Raw genomic sequence first — 18,928 nt, 5'->3', positions numbered from 1 at the left:
CCATGCACCCTGAGGTTCTCAAAACATCAGTAACACCTGAGAAGATTCCAGATTAAATTGGCACCTTGCTACCAGTGCAGTAGACTTGAGTGTTTATGCTAGCTTGAGTAACAAAATCTGGAGAGTGATATGGCCCCATGGTAATGTGAGGGTGGGCTCCCTTTTCCTTTCTAAGCCGCCATCCTCAGATATCCAGGGTACTCATCTAAAGGTCTTTGTCTGTGGAAGCTGTAGTTTTGGTGGCAAAGTTTTCTGCATTTACAGGGTCCCTGCCCACCATTTGTTCTTCTGTTATGTATTGATAAATATTGGGCTTATCACTAATGTGATCATTAGTGCATCATTCCAAAATGGCTTTATTTCTGACAGCCTTTAGTCCTACAGCCTTTCAGCTTAAATCCTGTGGGTAATAATTTTCATTCTTTTGCTAGAAATTAAAATGGGCCACAATCTCAAAAGTGCAGTTTTATTTAGGCAGTTATCTGAGTTCATGCTGATCAAAAGCAGGAAAAAGTTATCCATTTAAAAAAATTACTGCTTGTCTCTTTTTATCAAATGTGTCTTTTTTGAGTCAGCAGGAGTAGTAAGTTTCCTAAATAAGAGAATATTTTATCCCCTTACACTCACTTAAATATATATGACAACTCTGACTGTTCCGTTCATGGAGACCTTCAATGAATGACTAATAAAGTCTTTCTAAAACCTACATCTTAGGTGACTTAGAAGTCAATTTTAAAGCAGTTTTGCCTTAATATGCTAATAGGATTGTGACCAAAGATATGCTTGTTATTGATGGTAAGGCAAGCTGCAATATTTGGTTGGTTTATTTTCTTCCAGGTAATTGTCCTTTTCATATATATTATAATGCCCAGTCCATTCTCCATATGTTGTTGATGTGCCTAAGTTTATTTTTAAGTTTACTGTGATTTTTCCAGCAGAAAACCACAAAATCACGGCCTAAATCTTACAGTACTGATGAGGAGGAGGACACACAGCAGAATCCTGGCAAGGAAACTGGCCAGCTGTACAGGTAAGAATCTCCACGTTTCTTGCTCAGACTCCTAGAGCCACCCCATCCCCATCAGCCTGGCTGTTCTAGTTGTATATATCTAGAGAATTGAATCACTAGGTCAAGTGCTCAGTGCATCAGGACACCTGAAGTTCAACTGGGCATGAGATAATAAGACATGTAATGGACTTATACTGTGCCTGGCACATAGGGAACTGTTTCTAAGCACTAACTGCAGTTGTCAGGTAAGAGATATCTTCAGAGAAGAGAGGGGGGCCACATGAGCTAGTACAGAGGGCTCTCCTAGGCGACTAAAGGAGAAGATGGATCATGAGCACATGTTAAGGGCCAGGCATCTGAGATCAACCAGATTTGAAACTCTTGTTCCTTCAACATTAACATGGGGCAAGTTAGGCTTCTCTTATGTATCTAGTTTTTTTTTTTTTTTTTTTTTTTTTTAAATTTTTTTTTTTTTTTTTTTTTTTTTTTTAATTTTAAATGTTTTATTTATTTCTGAGAGAGAGAGAGAGAGACAGCATGAGCAGGGGAGGGTCAGAGAGAGAAAGAGATAAAGAATCAGAAGCAGGCTCCAGGCTCTAAGCAACTAGCAGCACAGAGCCGGACGTGGGGCTCAAAGACACGAACCTTGTGATCATGGCCTGAGCTGAAGTCAGACACTTATCCGACTGAGCCACCCAGGCACCCCATATATATCTGTTTCTTAGGATCATTGTATAGCTTAAAGGAATTAAACTGCTTAGCCCAATAATCCCTATTCCAATTAACTAAGCACTCAAAAATATTAGCTACTTTTTTTTATTATTGCCAATAGAATTTCAAATGAGTAAGATGATTTTCTGGCAGTTTGTATAAACAGTAAAGTCACAGAGGAATGTAAATTATATCACAGATAATGCACACACACACAGCCCTGTCTCTATTGAAAGACTGAAATTAAATGAAATTAAAAGCATAGAAAGGTCTTGTAGGAATGGATGACATTTAGTGCTCCATTAAATTTTATACTTAGCTTCACTTTGACAGAGTGTTCATACATAAACTAGTAACTAGAAAGGGCAGAGAGGATGCATATGGTTCCTACCCTTAGGGTACAGAAAACTCAATATGTATTTACAGTAAAGGATGTACGAGAAATGGGATCACCTTCCAGGGGCCCTCTGCTGTGAATGTTCTTAAATAGAAGTCCAGGTTCCTCTGCCAAAGTGGAGGACATGCCCAATGAACTCTGGAGTTCCTCCCTAGCTGGGGAACAGTGGCAGCCAAGCCCTTCACAACAGAACTCGCAAATACATAAGAAGATCCTGTGATTCTCAGCCGAGCAGTAAATGAAACCACGTGAGTTAGGGTACTCTGATGGAAAGAGAGCTGAACTAGGAATCACACGTGGGTTCTAATCCTGGCTCCATTAGGAACAGGCAGGGAAGGTGGAGTAACCAAAAGCCCCAACATCTTCCAGCTCTACAATGACATTTAGTCCTGGGTGTGTGTTTCCTAGGTTGGGTCGCCGAAGGAAAACCATGAAGCTCTGCCGAGAGCTCTCTGACTTGGTTGTGTACACGAACTCTGTGGCAGCCCAAGACATTGTGGACGATGGTGAGGACTGAGTTTTTCTTCTAGGGTAAACATTCTTGATCTTTCTTTGTCAACTGTTTATTAATCATCAGCACACATTTCTGGAACTGTGTAGAGTCCAACCTAAGTGTCAGGAAACCGACTGCCAGTATAATGCTTTGTTCACCGGGAGGACTATATTGATTACTGCGGTTGCCTGATTGGCTGGAGATAGAGAAATTTCCTTCAGGGAAGAGGAGGACTTCACTATTCTGCAAAGACAAATGCACTATAGCAAGGTCTTGCCCAACGTGTGAACTATGGAGACCTGACCGGGTTCAGTGGCCAGGTAACAGATGGACATTCCTAGTGTGAATGACCAGAAAAAAGAAGAAATTAATTGGCTAAAATAGCACCTCAAAAAGCCCCATATTTTCTCATTGGAAGTTTTGACATTGATGACAATTATTTATTTATTTTTAAATGTTTGTTTATTTTTGAGAGAGAGAGTGAGAGAGTGGGGAAGGGGCAGAGAGAGAATTCCAGAGTGCAAAGCCTGATATGGGGCTTGAACTCATGAACTGTGAGATCATGACCTAAGTAGAAATTAAGAGTCAGACACTTAACCGACTAAGCCACCTGGGTGCCCCAACTTTGATGAAAATAATTTCATGCACAGATTGAAGTTTTAACAGAAAGAGCAGGGATTTCAGAAGCACCCACTTTTCACTGTTTTCACCTATTATTTGGTTTGTGTTGAGTTGAGAAATCCTTGTTTTGAGCGTTCTTACCCTGGACTTTTCTGTTAGCTGCTCCTCTTCCCTTCTCATTTCTGTTTTATTCAGTTACTGAAAGCTTATAGAAATAAACTATAGTCATGTGGCTTTTCTATCTAATTTTAATTTTAGAGGAAGTGAAATGGAAATTAAAAATCTCTCATTTTCTCAACAAGTCTTTGTGAAGGAAAAATGACATTTTGCTGAGTCTTCTGTCCATTACAAACCTCCAGGATTCTTCCCTGAGATCTTTTTCGTTTTTCCTGTTCCACAACTGTATCATTTTCTGTCTACAGATTTTCTTACCTTTGGTGTTGATTCCTTCTTCAAATGGTGACAATTAAAAAGAGTAATTTCACATAAGAGAACATGAGAAACTAGGATTCTCAGCAAGTGAAAACCACATCCTTATAATAACCACCCATAGCTAGAAAATAAACTCAGTGAGTGGTTTAATGGAGTTACAGATGTATTTGGTTTATAGGAATATAAGTTCTTTTTTTTTATTTTTAAAAAGCTTTTTAAAATTTATTTTTGAGAGACAGAAAGACAGAGCAAGCAGGGGAGGGGCAGAGAGTGAGGGACAGAGAATCCCAAGCAGGCTCTACACTGTCAGCAGAGTCCAGTGAAGGGCTCGAACTCACCAACCATGAGATCATGACCTAAGATGAAACCAAGAATTGGATGCCTCATTGACTGAGCCACTCAGGTGCCCCTAGAGGAATATAATTTCTTTTTTTTTTTTTAATGTTTTATTTATTTCTAGGAGAGAGAGAGAGAGACAGCATGAGCAGGGGAGGGTCAGAGAGAGAGGGAGTCACAGACTGAAACAGGCTCCAGGCTCTGAGCTGGCAGTCAGCACAGAGCCCGACGCGGGGCTCGAACCCACGAACCAAGAGATCATGACCCAAGTGAAAGTCGGACGCTTAACCGACTAAGCCACCCAGGCACCCCTAGAGGAATATAATTTCTAATAAATACTTTAAGAAATTATAATTCTATTAGCTTAATGGAAAATAATATTGAGTACTCTTTAGCTCTAGAAGTTCAGGAGTTTTTGTTGTGTGTGTATGAGTGTTTGTGTGGCCGCAAAATCAGCAATAAATATTGAATGCATGTCTTATCCCAATGCAAAGCAACTCAGATCTACTCACATGCTAATTGATATGTGCCTAATTAGTAAGGTCATCTTGATGACAATGTGGTTTACATATTTATGTGGAGAGAGATAGAAAACAGTTATAGTGATTATAGTGTTTCTGCATCTGAATGTGGTTTGTCAAAAAGACTATATTTCCGGAGTGTGTGGGTGGCTCAGTTGGTTGAACGCCCGACTTCGGCTCAGGTCATAATCTCACGGCTCATGGTTCATGGGTTCGAGCCCTGCATCTGGTTCTGTGCTGACAGCTCAGAGCCTGGAGCCTGTTTCAGATTCTGTGTCTCCCTCTCTTTCTGCCCCTCCCCCACTTGTACTCTGTCTCTGTCTCAAAAATAAACAAAACAAAACAAAACAAATCAAAAAACCCCTTCTCCTTAAAAAAAAAATGACTGCTTCCTCCCATCGTGTTTGAAGCATTGTTCATCAAAATCTGCAAATAAGATTATTTTTAGTATGCTTGACATATTTAAATTATGTTAATAAGTATGTCAATTAAATATATGTGATAAGGAAAGAATCTATATGAGGGAAGTCATCCTATTAAAAACTGCAGTTCTCTTATTTCTTTGCCTCCATCTTGTATACATGATCATCCCAAGTTCCATCTCTAGAGTGTAACTGGTAGTCATTTGGCCAGCATTTAATATCCAAGGGTATGCAATCCTGACGACAACAGGGACCCTGGGGGACTGTGTGCTCCAATGAACATGCACAGTGTGGATACAGTTTCGGCCCAGCTGGCCCACCAAGACTCTAGTTCAGTTCCTTGGCTACATGAGCTGTGTCCCTCAGTCTGTGTTCAGATACACTTAGCTTGCCAGAGAAAACACTGAGAAGGGAAGGAGGCTCTGGGCAAGTTTCATTCTTTATTTAGGCTGGTTTCTTTTAGCAGATCCAGAACACATATGGCTGGTCATTTTAGAGGTGGGGTGTGGACATTTGGTGAAGGGGCAGGAGGAGTAGTGGCATTATAGACCTGAGACTGGGGGGAAAGGGCAGGATGCTGAATGCTTGGTGGGAGGTCACCTCCATCATGACCCTCAAATTGGCAGCCACCTTGGCCCTGGATTGACATCTCCTGCTGATAGTCAGGAAATTTTAATATAGGCTTCCTGTTCTTTTACCTCCCTTTATGTTTCCCATTGTACATATGGATGGCAGTTGATTGTTCTTGTTTCTGAGATTTTTTTATAATGCTCTTTAAAAATCTGTCTCCACTATTGTTCCTGTTCATAATTCTATCCCAATTAGCATTAAAACTCTTCTTTTTCTCTTTTGGAATTGGTCTTTTATTAATTATTATATTACATTAATATGTGTTTCACATGAGTGCTTTCTAGACGAATATCTTCAATGAATGTCTCCCTGTTATCAGGAGTAAGTTGCATAGTTTTATTTATCCATGACTGTGTTTATATTTGGCAAAGATATTCTGTTGGAATCATGCCCCTGAAAAATGATTTTCCTGCCAGCCCTCTTTATACTAGCCAGATAGACGTGAATTAGTGACATGTTTTGAATTCCTGGAAGAACAGGGGACTCAGAAACATTCAGTTATCCCAGCAAGATGTAAACCTCTAATTTGGCCTCAAAATGGCTAAAGAGTCCCAAGAATGCGATCCTATGGATCTTTCTTGGTTAGAAGCTACTGCCACTCTGGTTGAATTCACTCTTTTGCTCTGCATTTTATGGTGGATATAATCTGACATAGGTAAAAAAGTCTTTTGTGAGTGGTGTTTTCTTGGCTGGGGCTCTCACTTCTCTTTTTTCTTTATTAAAAACTGCCAGGAACCACAGGGAATGTGTTATCATTTAGCGAAACAAGAGCACATCAGGTGGTTCAGCAGAAATCGGAGCAGTTCATGATTTATAACCAAAAGCAGCTCACAAGGATTTATCCCTCTGCCTACCGCATCGATTCCAGTAACTTCAACCCTCTGCCCTACTGGAATGCAGGCTGCCAGCTAGGTGCGTACGCTTGGGAACGAGCATGTCTCCGGATGTCCTGACTCTGTGCCGCTGTCTTGCCTAATTTTCTCAAACTTTGAACTTGCACAGTGGCGCTGAACTACCAGTCTGAAGGGCGAATGATGCAGTTAAATCGAGCCAAATTCAAGACCAATGGCAATTGTGGCTATGTCCTCAAACCCCAGCAAATGTGCAAAGGTGTGTGTTCATTTCATGGTCCTCTCTCTGAATGCGGGTAATCTTATTGAAGGAACTCTCTGCCAAATGTGATACATCAGTGTTTTGCAACACGATTCTCTAAAAAATTTTTTTGATGCCTATTTATTTTTGAGAGAGAAAGCATGTGGGGAGGGGCAGAGAGAGAGAAGGAAACAGAGGATCTGAAGCAGGGTCTGTGCTGACAGCAGAAAGCCTGATGTGGGGCTCGAACCATGAGATCATGACTGAGCCACCCAGGCGCTCCTGCAACATGATTTTTAAAAAAGAGACAGAGTTAAGGTATTGGCATGCAAATTGTCACAACTATTTAATGTTTGGGTAACATGACCTCTTGTGAGGTTATTTACCTAAAGAGAGACACCGTTAGCAATGGATCATCATCTGAAATCCAGTGCCCCTGCTTGTTACTCCCTGTGCATCACTTATAAATTGTGCTGCCTTCTAAGGTCTGAGCCCCATCTTTCAGAAACTCAGTGAATATGAGTGAGTCTGAAACCTGCTAACAAAATTAAAATACCACCTGACACAGCTTTACCAAGCCGTTTTAGTCAGCAGAATCCAATTATAAAACAACGCTAACAAAAAAGAAAAGATAATGTAGTGTTAGATCAAGAAACATTTCTTTTTGGCTCTGCTCATTAAAATTCTTTTAAAATTTTCCAAAGTGGCTTTTTAACAATTCAGGTAAGAAGTGTTGACAGATGTGCCTTCTGGATTTTATGCTTTGCATGTTTTCTTATTCTTCTGTTTACTGTTTCAGGTCTTCTTTCCATTTGTTATATTCACTCTCTATACCTACTATAGTTTAAGTTAGATTATTCGAATCTGACATAACCACTCACTTTGTCTACACTATTGGCATTCCAATAAAATGCTTCCCTTCCCTCATGCCATGATTGATAATTGCATCACAAACATTTCAAATTGGCCCATTCCTTTGTCTTTGGGAGCATGGATCCTAGAAAAACTACAGCTATAGAAATGCCAGCTGGCATTGCCTTCAAGCAAAAGCCACACTAATAGTTATGTCGCCATTTCTTTTCTCTAAGAAACACTGTTGTAATTCAGCACTTGTTGTTTCTTTGTTCTACATGTTTAAAGGATGTGTGTGTGTATGTGTGTGTGTGTGTGTGCGTTCGCATGTTACCAACCTCAGATTTTAACCTCCGCTTTATTTGGCTTAGGTACTTTCAACCCTTTCTCTGGTGATCCACTTCCTGCAAACCCCAAAAAGCAGCTCATCCTGAAAGTGATCAGTGGACAGCAACTCCCCAAACCTCCAGACTCCATGTTTGGAGACCGAGGCGAGGTAAGCCATGTGTATGACCAAGTGGATAATTACATGATTATTTTATTGTGTTTATATTTTATCTGAAATATCTTCAGAGTTCTCTGTCTCTCTCACTCTCTTTCTCTGTATGTGTATGTGTTCATAAATGAGCACTGACCTCAGCTCATCAGATATCAACTGACTTATTGGCAAAGCACACACAGTTCCTTCTGGAATGCAGTGTACCTTCTATTTTGGAGGTATGCCCATGTCCTTCCTCTCAGAGGTCTTTCACCCCAGGCTCTTGGCCACTCCTACTTGTTAAACCAACATTTTTGGATCTTGAACTTTGACTGGAGACACCACAGTGCTCTGCTGTTGGGTATCACCATAAATTCTTTGTTGCAGATCTTAGCTGACCCGTGATGCTGTGCGGCCATCCACTTCACCTTGTCGGGCTTCGTTCCCCTTCTCCATCTCCGTAGTGGCCAATTCCAGCCTCCCTCTCCTCAGGCCTATGTTCTCATCCTTTTCCTTCTCATCTTCGACAGATGGCACCGTGTCCTACTTCTCAGAAAGTAGGAGCTTCATATGGGACCATTTGTTCCATCTCTCTTGCCTCCAGCCTAATCCACACCCCCGTGGTCTCTCGTCAGTTCTGCTGCAATAGCCTCCCAGCTGACGGGTCTCCCTGTGCCCATTCTGTCCTCCTCGAAGCAGCAAGAGTAATTGGGCAGTGGCAGAAAATGCATCCTTACCTCTCCTTTCCTTCTTTCTTTTCTTCATTGTTTGCCAAATGAAGACTCACTTCCTATTTTTTCTCTCCAACTGTTTATTTTGAAAAATTTTAAACCTCAGAAAAATTGCAAGAATAGTAAAATTAATGCCATATCTCCAGCACCTAGCTTCACTAATAAAATTACTAAATTTTTTATATTACTAAATTTCCTTTCTCTCTCTTCCATGTGTGATGCATTTATATGTGTGTGCAGAAGTATATTTGTACGTGTATGTATATATACACATAAGTGCAAATACACATATTTGCATTTATTTACAGTCATTTGAGAATACATTGTTGGCATTATTACCCTTGACACCTAAATACCTACCATCTTCAGCATTTATCTCCTAAGAATAAGAACATTCTCCTGTATAACCACAATACAGGCATGACCTTTAACACTGAAGCAATAATATTATCTAATATAAAATCTATATTCAATTGTCTCCAATTATCCCCCAATTGTCCTTATATCTTCTCTTTTTCTTTATATATTCAGGACCCAATCAAGGATCACACATTGCTTTTACTTGACATTTCTCTCTGGTCCTTTTTTAAAAGCATTTCTTAATGTTTATTTATCTTCAAGAAACAGAGAGAGACAGAGCATGAGCAGAGGAGGGTTGGAGAGAAAGGGAATCACAGAATCTGAAGCAGGCTCTAGTCTCTGAGCTGTCAGCACACAGCTGATACGGGGCTCAAACTCATGAACCGTGAGATCATGATCTGAGCCAAAGTTACATGCTTAAGTCACTGAGCCACCCAGGTCCCCCTCTCTGGTCCTTTTAAAATCTAGAACAGTTCCCCAGCTTTCTTGTTTTGTTTTCATGACATGGACATTTTACAAAATGTCCAAGTCAGTTATTTTCAGAATGTCCTTCAATATGAATTTAATGTCCTGATTGCTTCTTCATGACTGGAATAAACATAAATGTATTTGTCAGGAGGACTCCCTGGGCAATGTTGTGTCCTTCTCAGTGCATCACATCAGGAGCTGTGTGATGTCACTTTATTCCGCGATTGATCACGTTACTTGGATAAGGGGGGTTCTTCCAGATGTTTTTCATTATCTAGTTATCTCTTTACCTTTGTAATTAATACACAGTGTGGGGAGTTAATTTTTTATATGTATGAGGAAAGGTGGGTTTTTAAAAAATTTTTTTTGTAATTAAAATAAAACCCAATCTCCTTAACTTGGCTTACAAGGTTCTCTATCAGGATATTTCAACATTTCTTGAGCCATGGAGTCCTTTGGTATCTGATGTGCCCATCTGGACCCCTCTCAGAATAATATTTTTAGATGCATAAAATAAAATCTGTAGGGATTCCCTGGAAAACAGTTGTATTGAAATTCAATTATCAAAATATTAAAAATTATGACATGCATGTATGTATCTATTAATGCAATAAATAGCAGGATCTAGGGGTTGGTTTAATAACTATTAGAATTTTGAAGCCATGATAAATGTAGATGATACATGGAAATTTCTGCAACAACTGTAATAGGACACAAAAGCATCCATGATTTCTGCCAGATACAAAATTACAATCCCAGTACTATTATATTGGCTTTAGTAATAAGCTAATGAACATAAAGATAAAATAAAGATATAGTTTTTCCCTTATCCAGGCTCCCTGAATTCTCAACCCATGATCTCTCACATTGTTTATCCACCTGAGAATGAAATAACCATTGTTCTTGCTTTCATTCATAAAACTGACTGTCATCTTAAATTTTTATCTGTCTCTGCTCTCCACATCTAATGAATTACTATCTCCTTGGACTTCTCCTGCCCACATCTCTTTCCAGTCTTGCTGCCACCATCCGATTCTGTTCTTCCAGCATCTCAGCTGGATTACCTTATGAGAAACCAGATGCTGGTGTCTCAGGTTTGCAGATGAGGAAGCTGAAGCACAGATACTTGCCTAAGGTAGCATAGGAGCCAAGTTTTGAAGCAGGAAGTTGCTCTTCACGTCTGTGGTCTTCTTGAATTCCTTATGAACAGAAGTCCTACTCATTAGCTGCCCCCCAAAATCTGAGCTACCCAATTGTTCAGTTTTAGCACAGGATTCTATTGAAAGGACAAACTTCTAGCATAAAATGCCTGATTGAAAATGAATAAGCATCATAGTTTATTTAGTAAACAAAAAGTATATGTATCCACCCAATTTTCTCAGCATGTTTTTCCCACATTCTTCTAGCTCTTATTCCCTGAAGCTCCCCCCAAAACTCCATATTCTCCTTATTTCCCCAGTTCCTAGAACATTTTTTCTTAGACTTTTTCTTAGACTTAGTAACTCTCTCCTTTTACACTTTTAGACAAGCTCTTCTGTGGACTCTTTAGGTTTCAATCTTTCATTGCTCATTATCCAAAACTTGCATGATAAAAGAACTTATTTGCATGATAAAAAGCAGGATCCCTTCTGGAGGAGAGGGGATGTGGGGGATGTGGGGGATGTGGGAAGGAAGACTAAGTGTTTAGTTTTTCTGTTGATTCTTTTTTAATCTTTTACTTTTTCTGATACTTTGAGTTACATTATGAGGCACCTGGGTGGTTCAGCCAGTTAAGCATCCAACTTCAGCTCAGGTCATGGTCTCATGGTTCATGAATTCGAGCCGTGTATTGGGCTATGTGCTGACAGCTCAGAACCTGGAACCTGCTTTGGATTCTGTGTCTCCCTTTCTCTCTACTCTTCCCTGCGCTCGCTCGCTCTCTCTCTCTCTTTCAGAAGTAAACATTAAAAAAATTTTAAAGTCACATTATAGTACTCAATTGATTTAAACATATTAAAGTGCATGAATCAAATGTGGAGAGCTTGATTAATTATTATTTAGGCAACAGAACATCTGAGGACCCCCCAGAAGGTTTCTATTCACCCTTCCAGGAAATATGCACCCTCTAAATTAAACACCAACCCCCATCATAACCAATTAATTGTGCTGTGCTCAACTTTTATGTAAATGGACTCTTACAGTATATATTCTTTTTCTAAAAAAGATTTCATTTTTTAAAGTAATTTCTTTTTTTATTTTTTAGTGTTTTATTTATTTCTAGGAGAGAGAGAGAGACAGCGTGAGCAGGGGAGGGTCAGAGAGAGAGGGAGTCACAGACTGAAACAGGCTCCAGGCTCTGAGCTGGCAGTCAGCACAGAGCCCGACGCGGGGCTCGAACCCACGAACCGTGAGATCGTGACCTAAGAGAAAGCCGGACGCTTAACCGACTAAGCCACCCAGGCGCCCCCATTTTTTAAAGTAATTCCTATACCCACTGTGGGGCTCAAACTCACAACCTCGAGATCAAGAGTTGCATGCTCTTCCAACTGAGCCAGCTAGCGCCCCCAGTATATTCTCTTTTATGTCTGAATTGCTCAACATTATGTCTGTGTAGCAGAATTTTTTCTTCTTCATTGTATGATAGTCATTAAATGAATAATCCACAGTTCATCCATCCTACTCATGATAGGCATGTAGGCTGTTTCCAGTGTGTGACTATTATGAACATAGCTTCTCTGAGCATGGACAAAAGCTCTCATTTCTGTTGGGTATTGAACTTGAACTGGACTTGTAGGTTTATTAAAGTTTGTGTAGCTTCAGTAAATATTGGCAAACAAAAATTAATCTTTTAGTTCTGTTTCATATATCTAAATCTGTTGTATAGTTTCTCTTTCTTAGTAAGCACCTAGTAAAATGGTTTGCTGTTGAAATGTGGCCAATAGTCTCAAATTAACACACATGTAGAAATGTATCGGTTGTAATAATACTCTCTTTATTTATGTAGATCATTGATCCTTTTGTTGAAGTTGAAATTATTGGATTGCCAGTAGACTGCTGTAAAGATCAAACCCGCGTAGTAGATGACAATGGTAAGATTATAACCTGTTTACTTTTTTCTTAATGTTTATTTATATATATATTTTTTTTTGAGAGAGAGAGAGATAGAGTGTGAGTCGGAGAAAAGCAGAGAGAGACATCCGAAGCAGGCTCCAGGCTCTGAGCTGTCAGCACAGAGCCTGACATGGAGCTTGAACTTACGAGCCATGAGATCATTGACCTGAGCTGAAGTCTGATGCCTAACCAACTGAGCCACCCAGGTGCCCTAGTAATCTGTTTGCTTTAATCAAGAAGCTCTAAAAATAAAATTTGTACTGAAAAAGAAAATTTTATCTATGTAGAAAAGAAACAGATCCCTAAAATTCATAACTGCTGTTTGGATTTTATTTTAAAATCTTTTAAACACACAAAACTGGGTAAATGTGGGATTGATGCATGGTATGTTTTGGTGGATGTTGTAAGCTAGGCTCTTAAATTCTTTGCTTTTGAAGCAAATTATTATTTTTTTCTAATGAAGAGAATAAATGCTATTTTAAATTTTTTTTAATGTTTTATTTATTTCTGAGAGAGAGAGAGACAGTGTGAGCAGGGGAGGGTCAGAGAGAGGGAGTCACAGACTGAAACAGTCTCCAGGCTCTGAGCTAGCTGTCAGCACAGAGCCCGACGCGGGGCTCGAACCCACAAGCCATGAGATCATGACCTGAGCTGAAGTCGGACGCTTAAGCGACTAAGCCACCAGGTGCCCCAATAAATGCTATTTTATTTTATNTAAGTGAAAGTTGGACGCTTAACCGACTAAGCCACCCAGGCACCCCAATAAATGCTATTTTAAAGGGCTGGGTTAAAATTTAGGAAAATACCTCCATGTTTTCATGATGTAAGTTGCTTCAAAGCTCTCATTCGTGAAGCCTATGTGTCTTGATGAGTTTTCATTTTTTTCTGGACCATGTAAAATGCTAAAGGCAAGTGCAGCAAGCTCTGGCCAGTTGGCTTCTTAAAATGTACATCTGGTGGATGGGCAGCATTGTTGTATTCTGGCCGTGATATAAAACAAAGCTTTCTGTACCCAAGCCTCATGTCTTTTTCTTGGTAATCTTCTTAAATGGTGTTTTTTCATATATATGACAAACATTGTGGCATACCTATTTTTTTCAGTCTCTAGTCATTAATACTCTAAATCTAAACCTCAATGCTCAAAACATTCAAGAAATTAGAGGTTCATAGTGAGACCCTAAGAGGAGATTATCTAAGTGCTCGTTGAAAGAATTTGGGGGTTCAAGAGTAGCATAAACCTATTACTTTAGGAAACGACATGCTTAAAGGAAGCAAACTTCTTATAGTGCATTTTCCTACCAATGCCCATTGGTGGTGTTTTTGGTGTTTTTTGTTTTGTTTTGTTTTTGTTTTACTTTCAGAAGTAATTGAGAGGTCATTAGTAAGTTATCAAAAACACAATCTCTTCATCTTGTTCAGGAGGGACAGCTCAGTGCCCATAATTATTTCCTTACATGAGGCATTTCATAGGGTTAAGTGGCTGATGCCTCCTGAATGCATAATTTTAATAAAACTTATTTGCATTTATAGTAAAGGAAAACAAATTTATAGAGTATTTGAATTTTTAGTAGTTTATATAATTATTTTGAGAAAATTTCATGAAGAAATAAATGCATTTTTGCTTTGAGAATATGAGTTGAATTCTATATCTTTCTATTTATTTTCAATGGCTATGAAAATATATCTTTCATATATTAAGGTCTAGATTCATGGGAAGCCATTGGAAAACAATAGCGTATAGTCTAATTCGGCTCTGTAACTAGAGTGACTTTAGGTGCATTATTTTCTCAGAATATCAGTTTTCTCTACTAAAAAATGACTTTTAAATACTTACATTTCTTATCTTTCAATAAGCATTTACAACTTGTATAATTTTAAAAAGTTATATAGTTTTGAAAAATCATATGTATTTTTTCTGAATTAGAAAAAAACACAAAAACCCTGTCTTCCCACCTTTGGAGGAGGGAAGGATTTATTAGGGATAAATAATAAATATCCCTTTATTAGAGGGATAGCAATTATTAGAATTGCTATAAGAATGAAATAAGATACCAAGTGTACAGTAGCATTGGAATCTGCCCTGGACCTTATAGAATGTTTGCTGGCGATTATTATAGCAGCAGAACCTTTTGTGGGTGAGAAGCCTAATCCTATTTAGTAAAATGGTACCACTCTTTTCTTCTTTCTTTTTTTCTTTCTTCTTTTTTTTTTTTTTTTTTTTTTTTTTTTTTTTTTTTTTTTTTGGCTTAAACATTATTCTTAGACCACTACTAAAGGTACTTTTTGAGCTTCTGAAGCGTTCTGAAATTGCCTAAAGGAACTTTCCCTACAATGCAATTTGGCATCAAAGATTATTAGAACTGATGTAATCATTTAAAGGCAATTTTCCTACCAATTATTTTCTGGCAATGGAGCAAATTCCAAGACTTTATTTCAGTAAGGCATCTTGGAGTGGCTTGGTCATCTTCATGAGTTTAATAACTACTGCAAGCAATTTTCAGTCTGCTTTGCAGACGATGCTGCCAATTCATTTTTTGTCATGCCCTTTGCTTTTCTGATTTTTCTCTTCCTATTTCTCTGAGGATTTAACCCTGTGTGGGAAGAAACCCTGACATTTACAGTACACATGCCAGAAATAGCTTTGGTTCGGTTCCTTGTGTGGGATCATGATCCAATTGGACGAGACTTTGTTGGACAAAGAACTGTGACCTTCAGCAGCTTAGTGCCGGGTAGGTATGGGCTGGCTTTTCCTTTCTAGGCTGACCATTCAGTTTTCTTTGGAAAATTTAATATATGTGATATATATAACATATGGCATTTATGATATGTAAACTATGCATTATATGAGTGTTAACATGTTTTGTCAATGTAAAGAATTATAGTAAAGTCGAATACTTAATTCAGTTGTGCCCATGGGAAAGCCAAACGTAAGTTCAAGTAAAAGGAACTATTTTCTCTGTTTTTATCAGGCTACCGGCATGTCTATTTAGAAGGACTGACAGAAGCATCCATATTTGTCCACATAACAATCAATGAAATCTATGGAAAGGTAAGAATGATTATAGGGCTTAAAGCCAAATGCAACAATAATACGGTCCTTAACAAACTTATTTTTTGACTAATTGCTTAAAAGGAACATACATCTGGACAAAGCTACCCTTTAGCAGAAAACTGTTGAGAAGTCTAGCAAGCCCAGTGAGTTATCCTGTCAGTCCGTGTCCTGATCCGCTGTGTTCCTTCCATTGTTCTGGGGGGTATACTCATTCCTTCCACCGAGCGGGGCTCTCTGGGCTTATGGGAAAGCTGCTGTTCTCTCAGATGATCATTTGTTCACTAAAACAAGAAATATATAGTCAAACATTAGATTTTATGTAAATACTTAATTAGACCTAGATGAATTGTGAGTACTAACCAGACTGTGATTCCAGCCAGTTGTAGACAGGAGGCGTTTATTTGGTGCCATTGTATTTAACTGTAAACCTAAAACTCCCCACCCATGGGACTTTTAAGGACTTTATAAGGACTCTTTTCTTTTAAGAAACAGACTGCAAAAGTGTATCCTAATTTTCTCCTGATGCTGTTCTCTTCAGTACACAGCTCACTTGAGGTTTACAAATCAATAGGCTGTCCTGTAGGCACGCCAAGTAATTGGGGACTTGGCCACTGGAATGAATTTCCAGGACCAGATGTGATTCGGAGGGACTGTAAGAGCACTGACTAGCACCTAGGAATGTCCAGTACTCTTTATGAGAAAGTCTCCTGTAGACTTCTATATGGTTTCTATGCCTTAGCTTCCTCAGCTGCAAATGTAGGGTAAAAATAGTACCTACCTCATAAATATGCTATCCTTATCCTTAGAAAGCTGCCTAGCATATAGTAAATGTTCAAAAATGTTGGTTAACATTAATATTATTATGACTACAAGCCAAATTCTAGGGAATGGACCAATTAAGGCTGAGTTGGGGGGTATAATGTTTAGCTATACATTAGCTAGTATAAGAGAGACCGCTAAGGATTCTAATTTCTAAGAGTAATGAAGTTTTATTCTGTGATGTTCTGTGTTCAGTCCTCGGTTTCTGCCCATGCTGCTTGTTGAAATGCTTCCTCTGGCACAAATGCACATAAATGTAAACATTCAAAAATGATTCTTGAATTTCTAGGAATCCCAGGTTAACAAAGTAGTATCTCTAACATTTATCAGGCTTGAGGGAAACAATGATATTCAGAATGTATTTAAAACTTGAGCCAGAAATAAATTAAAATGTGAAAAAGAAAGTGTTCCATAGGATTTCCATTCTCCTAATAGATGTCTCCCTCAACTCACATTATATATTACTTTCAAGGTGTATTTGGATTGGAATACATAATCCACAATGTGGAGGTGATGAGTTGAGCAGTGAATGAACCTGTGACTAAAACTCACTAAAAGTGGAAGAAAGGGCTTATAGAAGCATTTTTATTCTTCTCCTTGATTTTTACTTGTGCCACTTTCTTGAATGAGCCCAAATTGTGTTTTGTTGTGTTTTGTTTCTTTCCCTTGCAGTGGAGCCCTTTAATACTCAACCCCAGTTATACTATATTGCACTTTCTAGGAGCTACAAAGGTAGTTTCGCAGCATGGTGCTTTGTTCTTGCCGACATATTTCTTTTAAATGGTTATGGCAGCATGCTCTCTCATGTCACTCCATTTCCTGCTTACCACTTCGAAACGTGCATCTGTTGCTTTAAGACAGCTGGAGTTCATAACAGTCTATTAAGTGTGGAAACTTTTCCTATCACCTCATCATCTCTGGATAGGAAACTTCTGGGTAGCTTGGCTGTGAAAATGGAAGGCTGCCTCCTCACAAAGTAAAGTCCATAAGACGTGCATGGTCTATGGCCGTACCACCCTGAACGTGCCAGATCTCATCTGATCTTGGAAGCTAAGTAGGGTCGGGCCTGGTTAGTACTTGGATGGGAGATGTGCATGGTGCTATGTAGACATGCCGTGAGCTACCATTTTCTTGGTTTGAATATACTTCAGTGGCTGTAAAATTTTGTTTTGTGTTCATTTTTCATGGAGCTGTCATTTAAAAGGCAAGTGGTTGCCACAATGGGATTTGCTTAATTTGTGCTTCATTCTTCTGTGTCTTCAGAACAGACAGCTCCAGGGTCTGAAGGGATTGTTCAATAAGAATCCCAGGCATGGTTCTTCGGAAAACAATTCCCATTATGTTCGGAAACGATCAATTGGAGATAGAATTCTGCGACGCACAGCCAGTGCTCCTGCCAAAGGCAGAAAAAAGAGCAAAATGGGCTTCCAGGAAATGGTAGAGATAAAGGATTCTGTGTCTGAGGCTGCAAGAGATCAGGATGGTGTCCTGAGGAGGACCACACGGAGTCTGCAAGAGCGCCCTGTCTCGATGCCTGTTGACAAAAGTCTACTGGGGGCTTTGTCACTGCCTGTATCTGAAACAGCAAAAGACGCTGAAGGAAAAGAAAACTCTCTGGGTAAGATGCTTTAAGTTTTTCTAACAGTATTTTGAAGCCATATTTTGGTTCCTGGTTACCATTATGACTTGGTTGACATTTTATAGTCAAAGTAGAAAATATACTAAAATATAAGTAATTTTTAATGTTATCTTTAGACCAGACTTTAAACTTTGGGAAGAGGGTGGTAGAAGAGCTATTTCCTAGTCACCTAAAGGCTCAAAATAACAATGACGTTTGTAACCAATAGGGGAGCGATCAGGTGCGGTGGTGCAGATCCCATGGATCTGTGAGGTGCTGTACAGGGAGGTGAAACCTATGAAATAGGAGCAGAGATCTTGTTTTATCAAGTGGGTATAAATATCACAGATAGTTCTGAGGTTCAATAGAATTATAGTGATTTTTCTGAGGTTGAATATAGTTCCATTTCTTTCCCCAACGTATAACACATTTCCATGGTTGGAAATGTTTATGGGGAATGAAGTAAAGCCAGCTATTAAAAACAAGCCATCTTCTTTACTTGAAAAATCTTTGCTTCTCCAAGAGGTAGCTCAGGTGATATTTTCCTGTGGTCTCGTTTCCCTGGTCTTGGCAGGGAAGGAAGCATGTCTATGGTCCCTGTCCAGTTATAGGCTCCTCAAGCATAGAGACTAAGCATTACCCATCTTTTTCCTCAATTTGAGCATAACGCTTCTTCAGTCATGTCCAGAACTTAATAAAGAATGATGCTTACTTTGCAAGGTACCTTGCAAGAGCTCCTTAGTTTTGTCAGTGACTCCTTCGCCTGCCCTTGGTAATTTAAGCATCAAGACTGTCC

General features: G+C 39.1%; 1 protein-coding gene across 1 annotated transcript in view; it reads left to right on the top strand.

The window, feature by feature from the left end:
- PLCH1 (phospholipase C eta 1) overlaps window positions 1-18,928 on the top strand; it is a 204,414-nt gene that overhangs the window by 180,746 nt on the left and 4,740 nt on the right. The window contains exons 14-23 of the mRNA XM_077750100.1: window positions 939-1,030; window positions 2,526-2,623; window positions 6,305-6,484; window positions 6,575-6,682; window positions 7,888-8,012; window positions 12,537-12,621; window positions 15,226-15,372; window positions 15,613-15,692; window positions 17,187-17,246; window positions 17,778-18,132. Of these exons, the coding sequence (XP_077606226.1) occupies window positions 939-1,030; window positions 2,526-2,623; window positions 6,305-6,484; window positions 6,575-6,682; window positions 7,888-8,012; window positions 12,537-12,621; window positions 15,226-15,372; window positions 15,613-15,692; window positions 17,187-17,246; window positions 17,778-18,132 (1,330 nt within the window). The remainder of the gene's footprint in view (window positions 1-938; window positions 1,031-2,525; window positions 2,624-6,304; window positions 6,485-6,574; window positions 6,683-7,887; window positions 8,013-12,536; window positions 12,622-15,225; window positions 15,373-15,612; window positions 15,693-17,186; window positions 17,247-17,777; window positions 18,133-18,928) is intronic.

Source organism: Crocuta crocuta, unplaced genomic scaffold, assembly GCF_008692635.1.
Source record: "Crocuta crocuta isolate KB4526 unplaced genomic scaffold, BGI_CrCroc_1.0 scaffold19, whole genome shotgun sequence".
NCBI lineage: Eukaryota > Metazoa > Chordata > Mammalia > Carnivora > Hyaenidae > Crocuta > Crocuta crocuta.
This window is presented reverse-complemented; position numbering and strand designations above follow the sequence as displayed.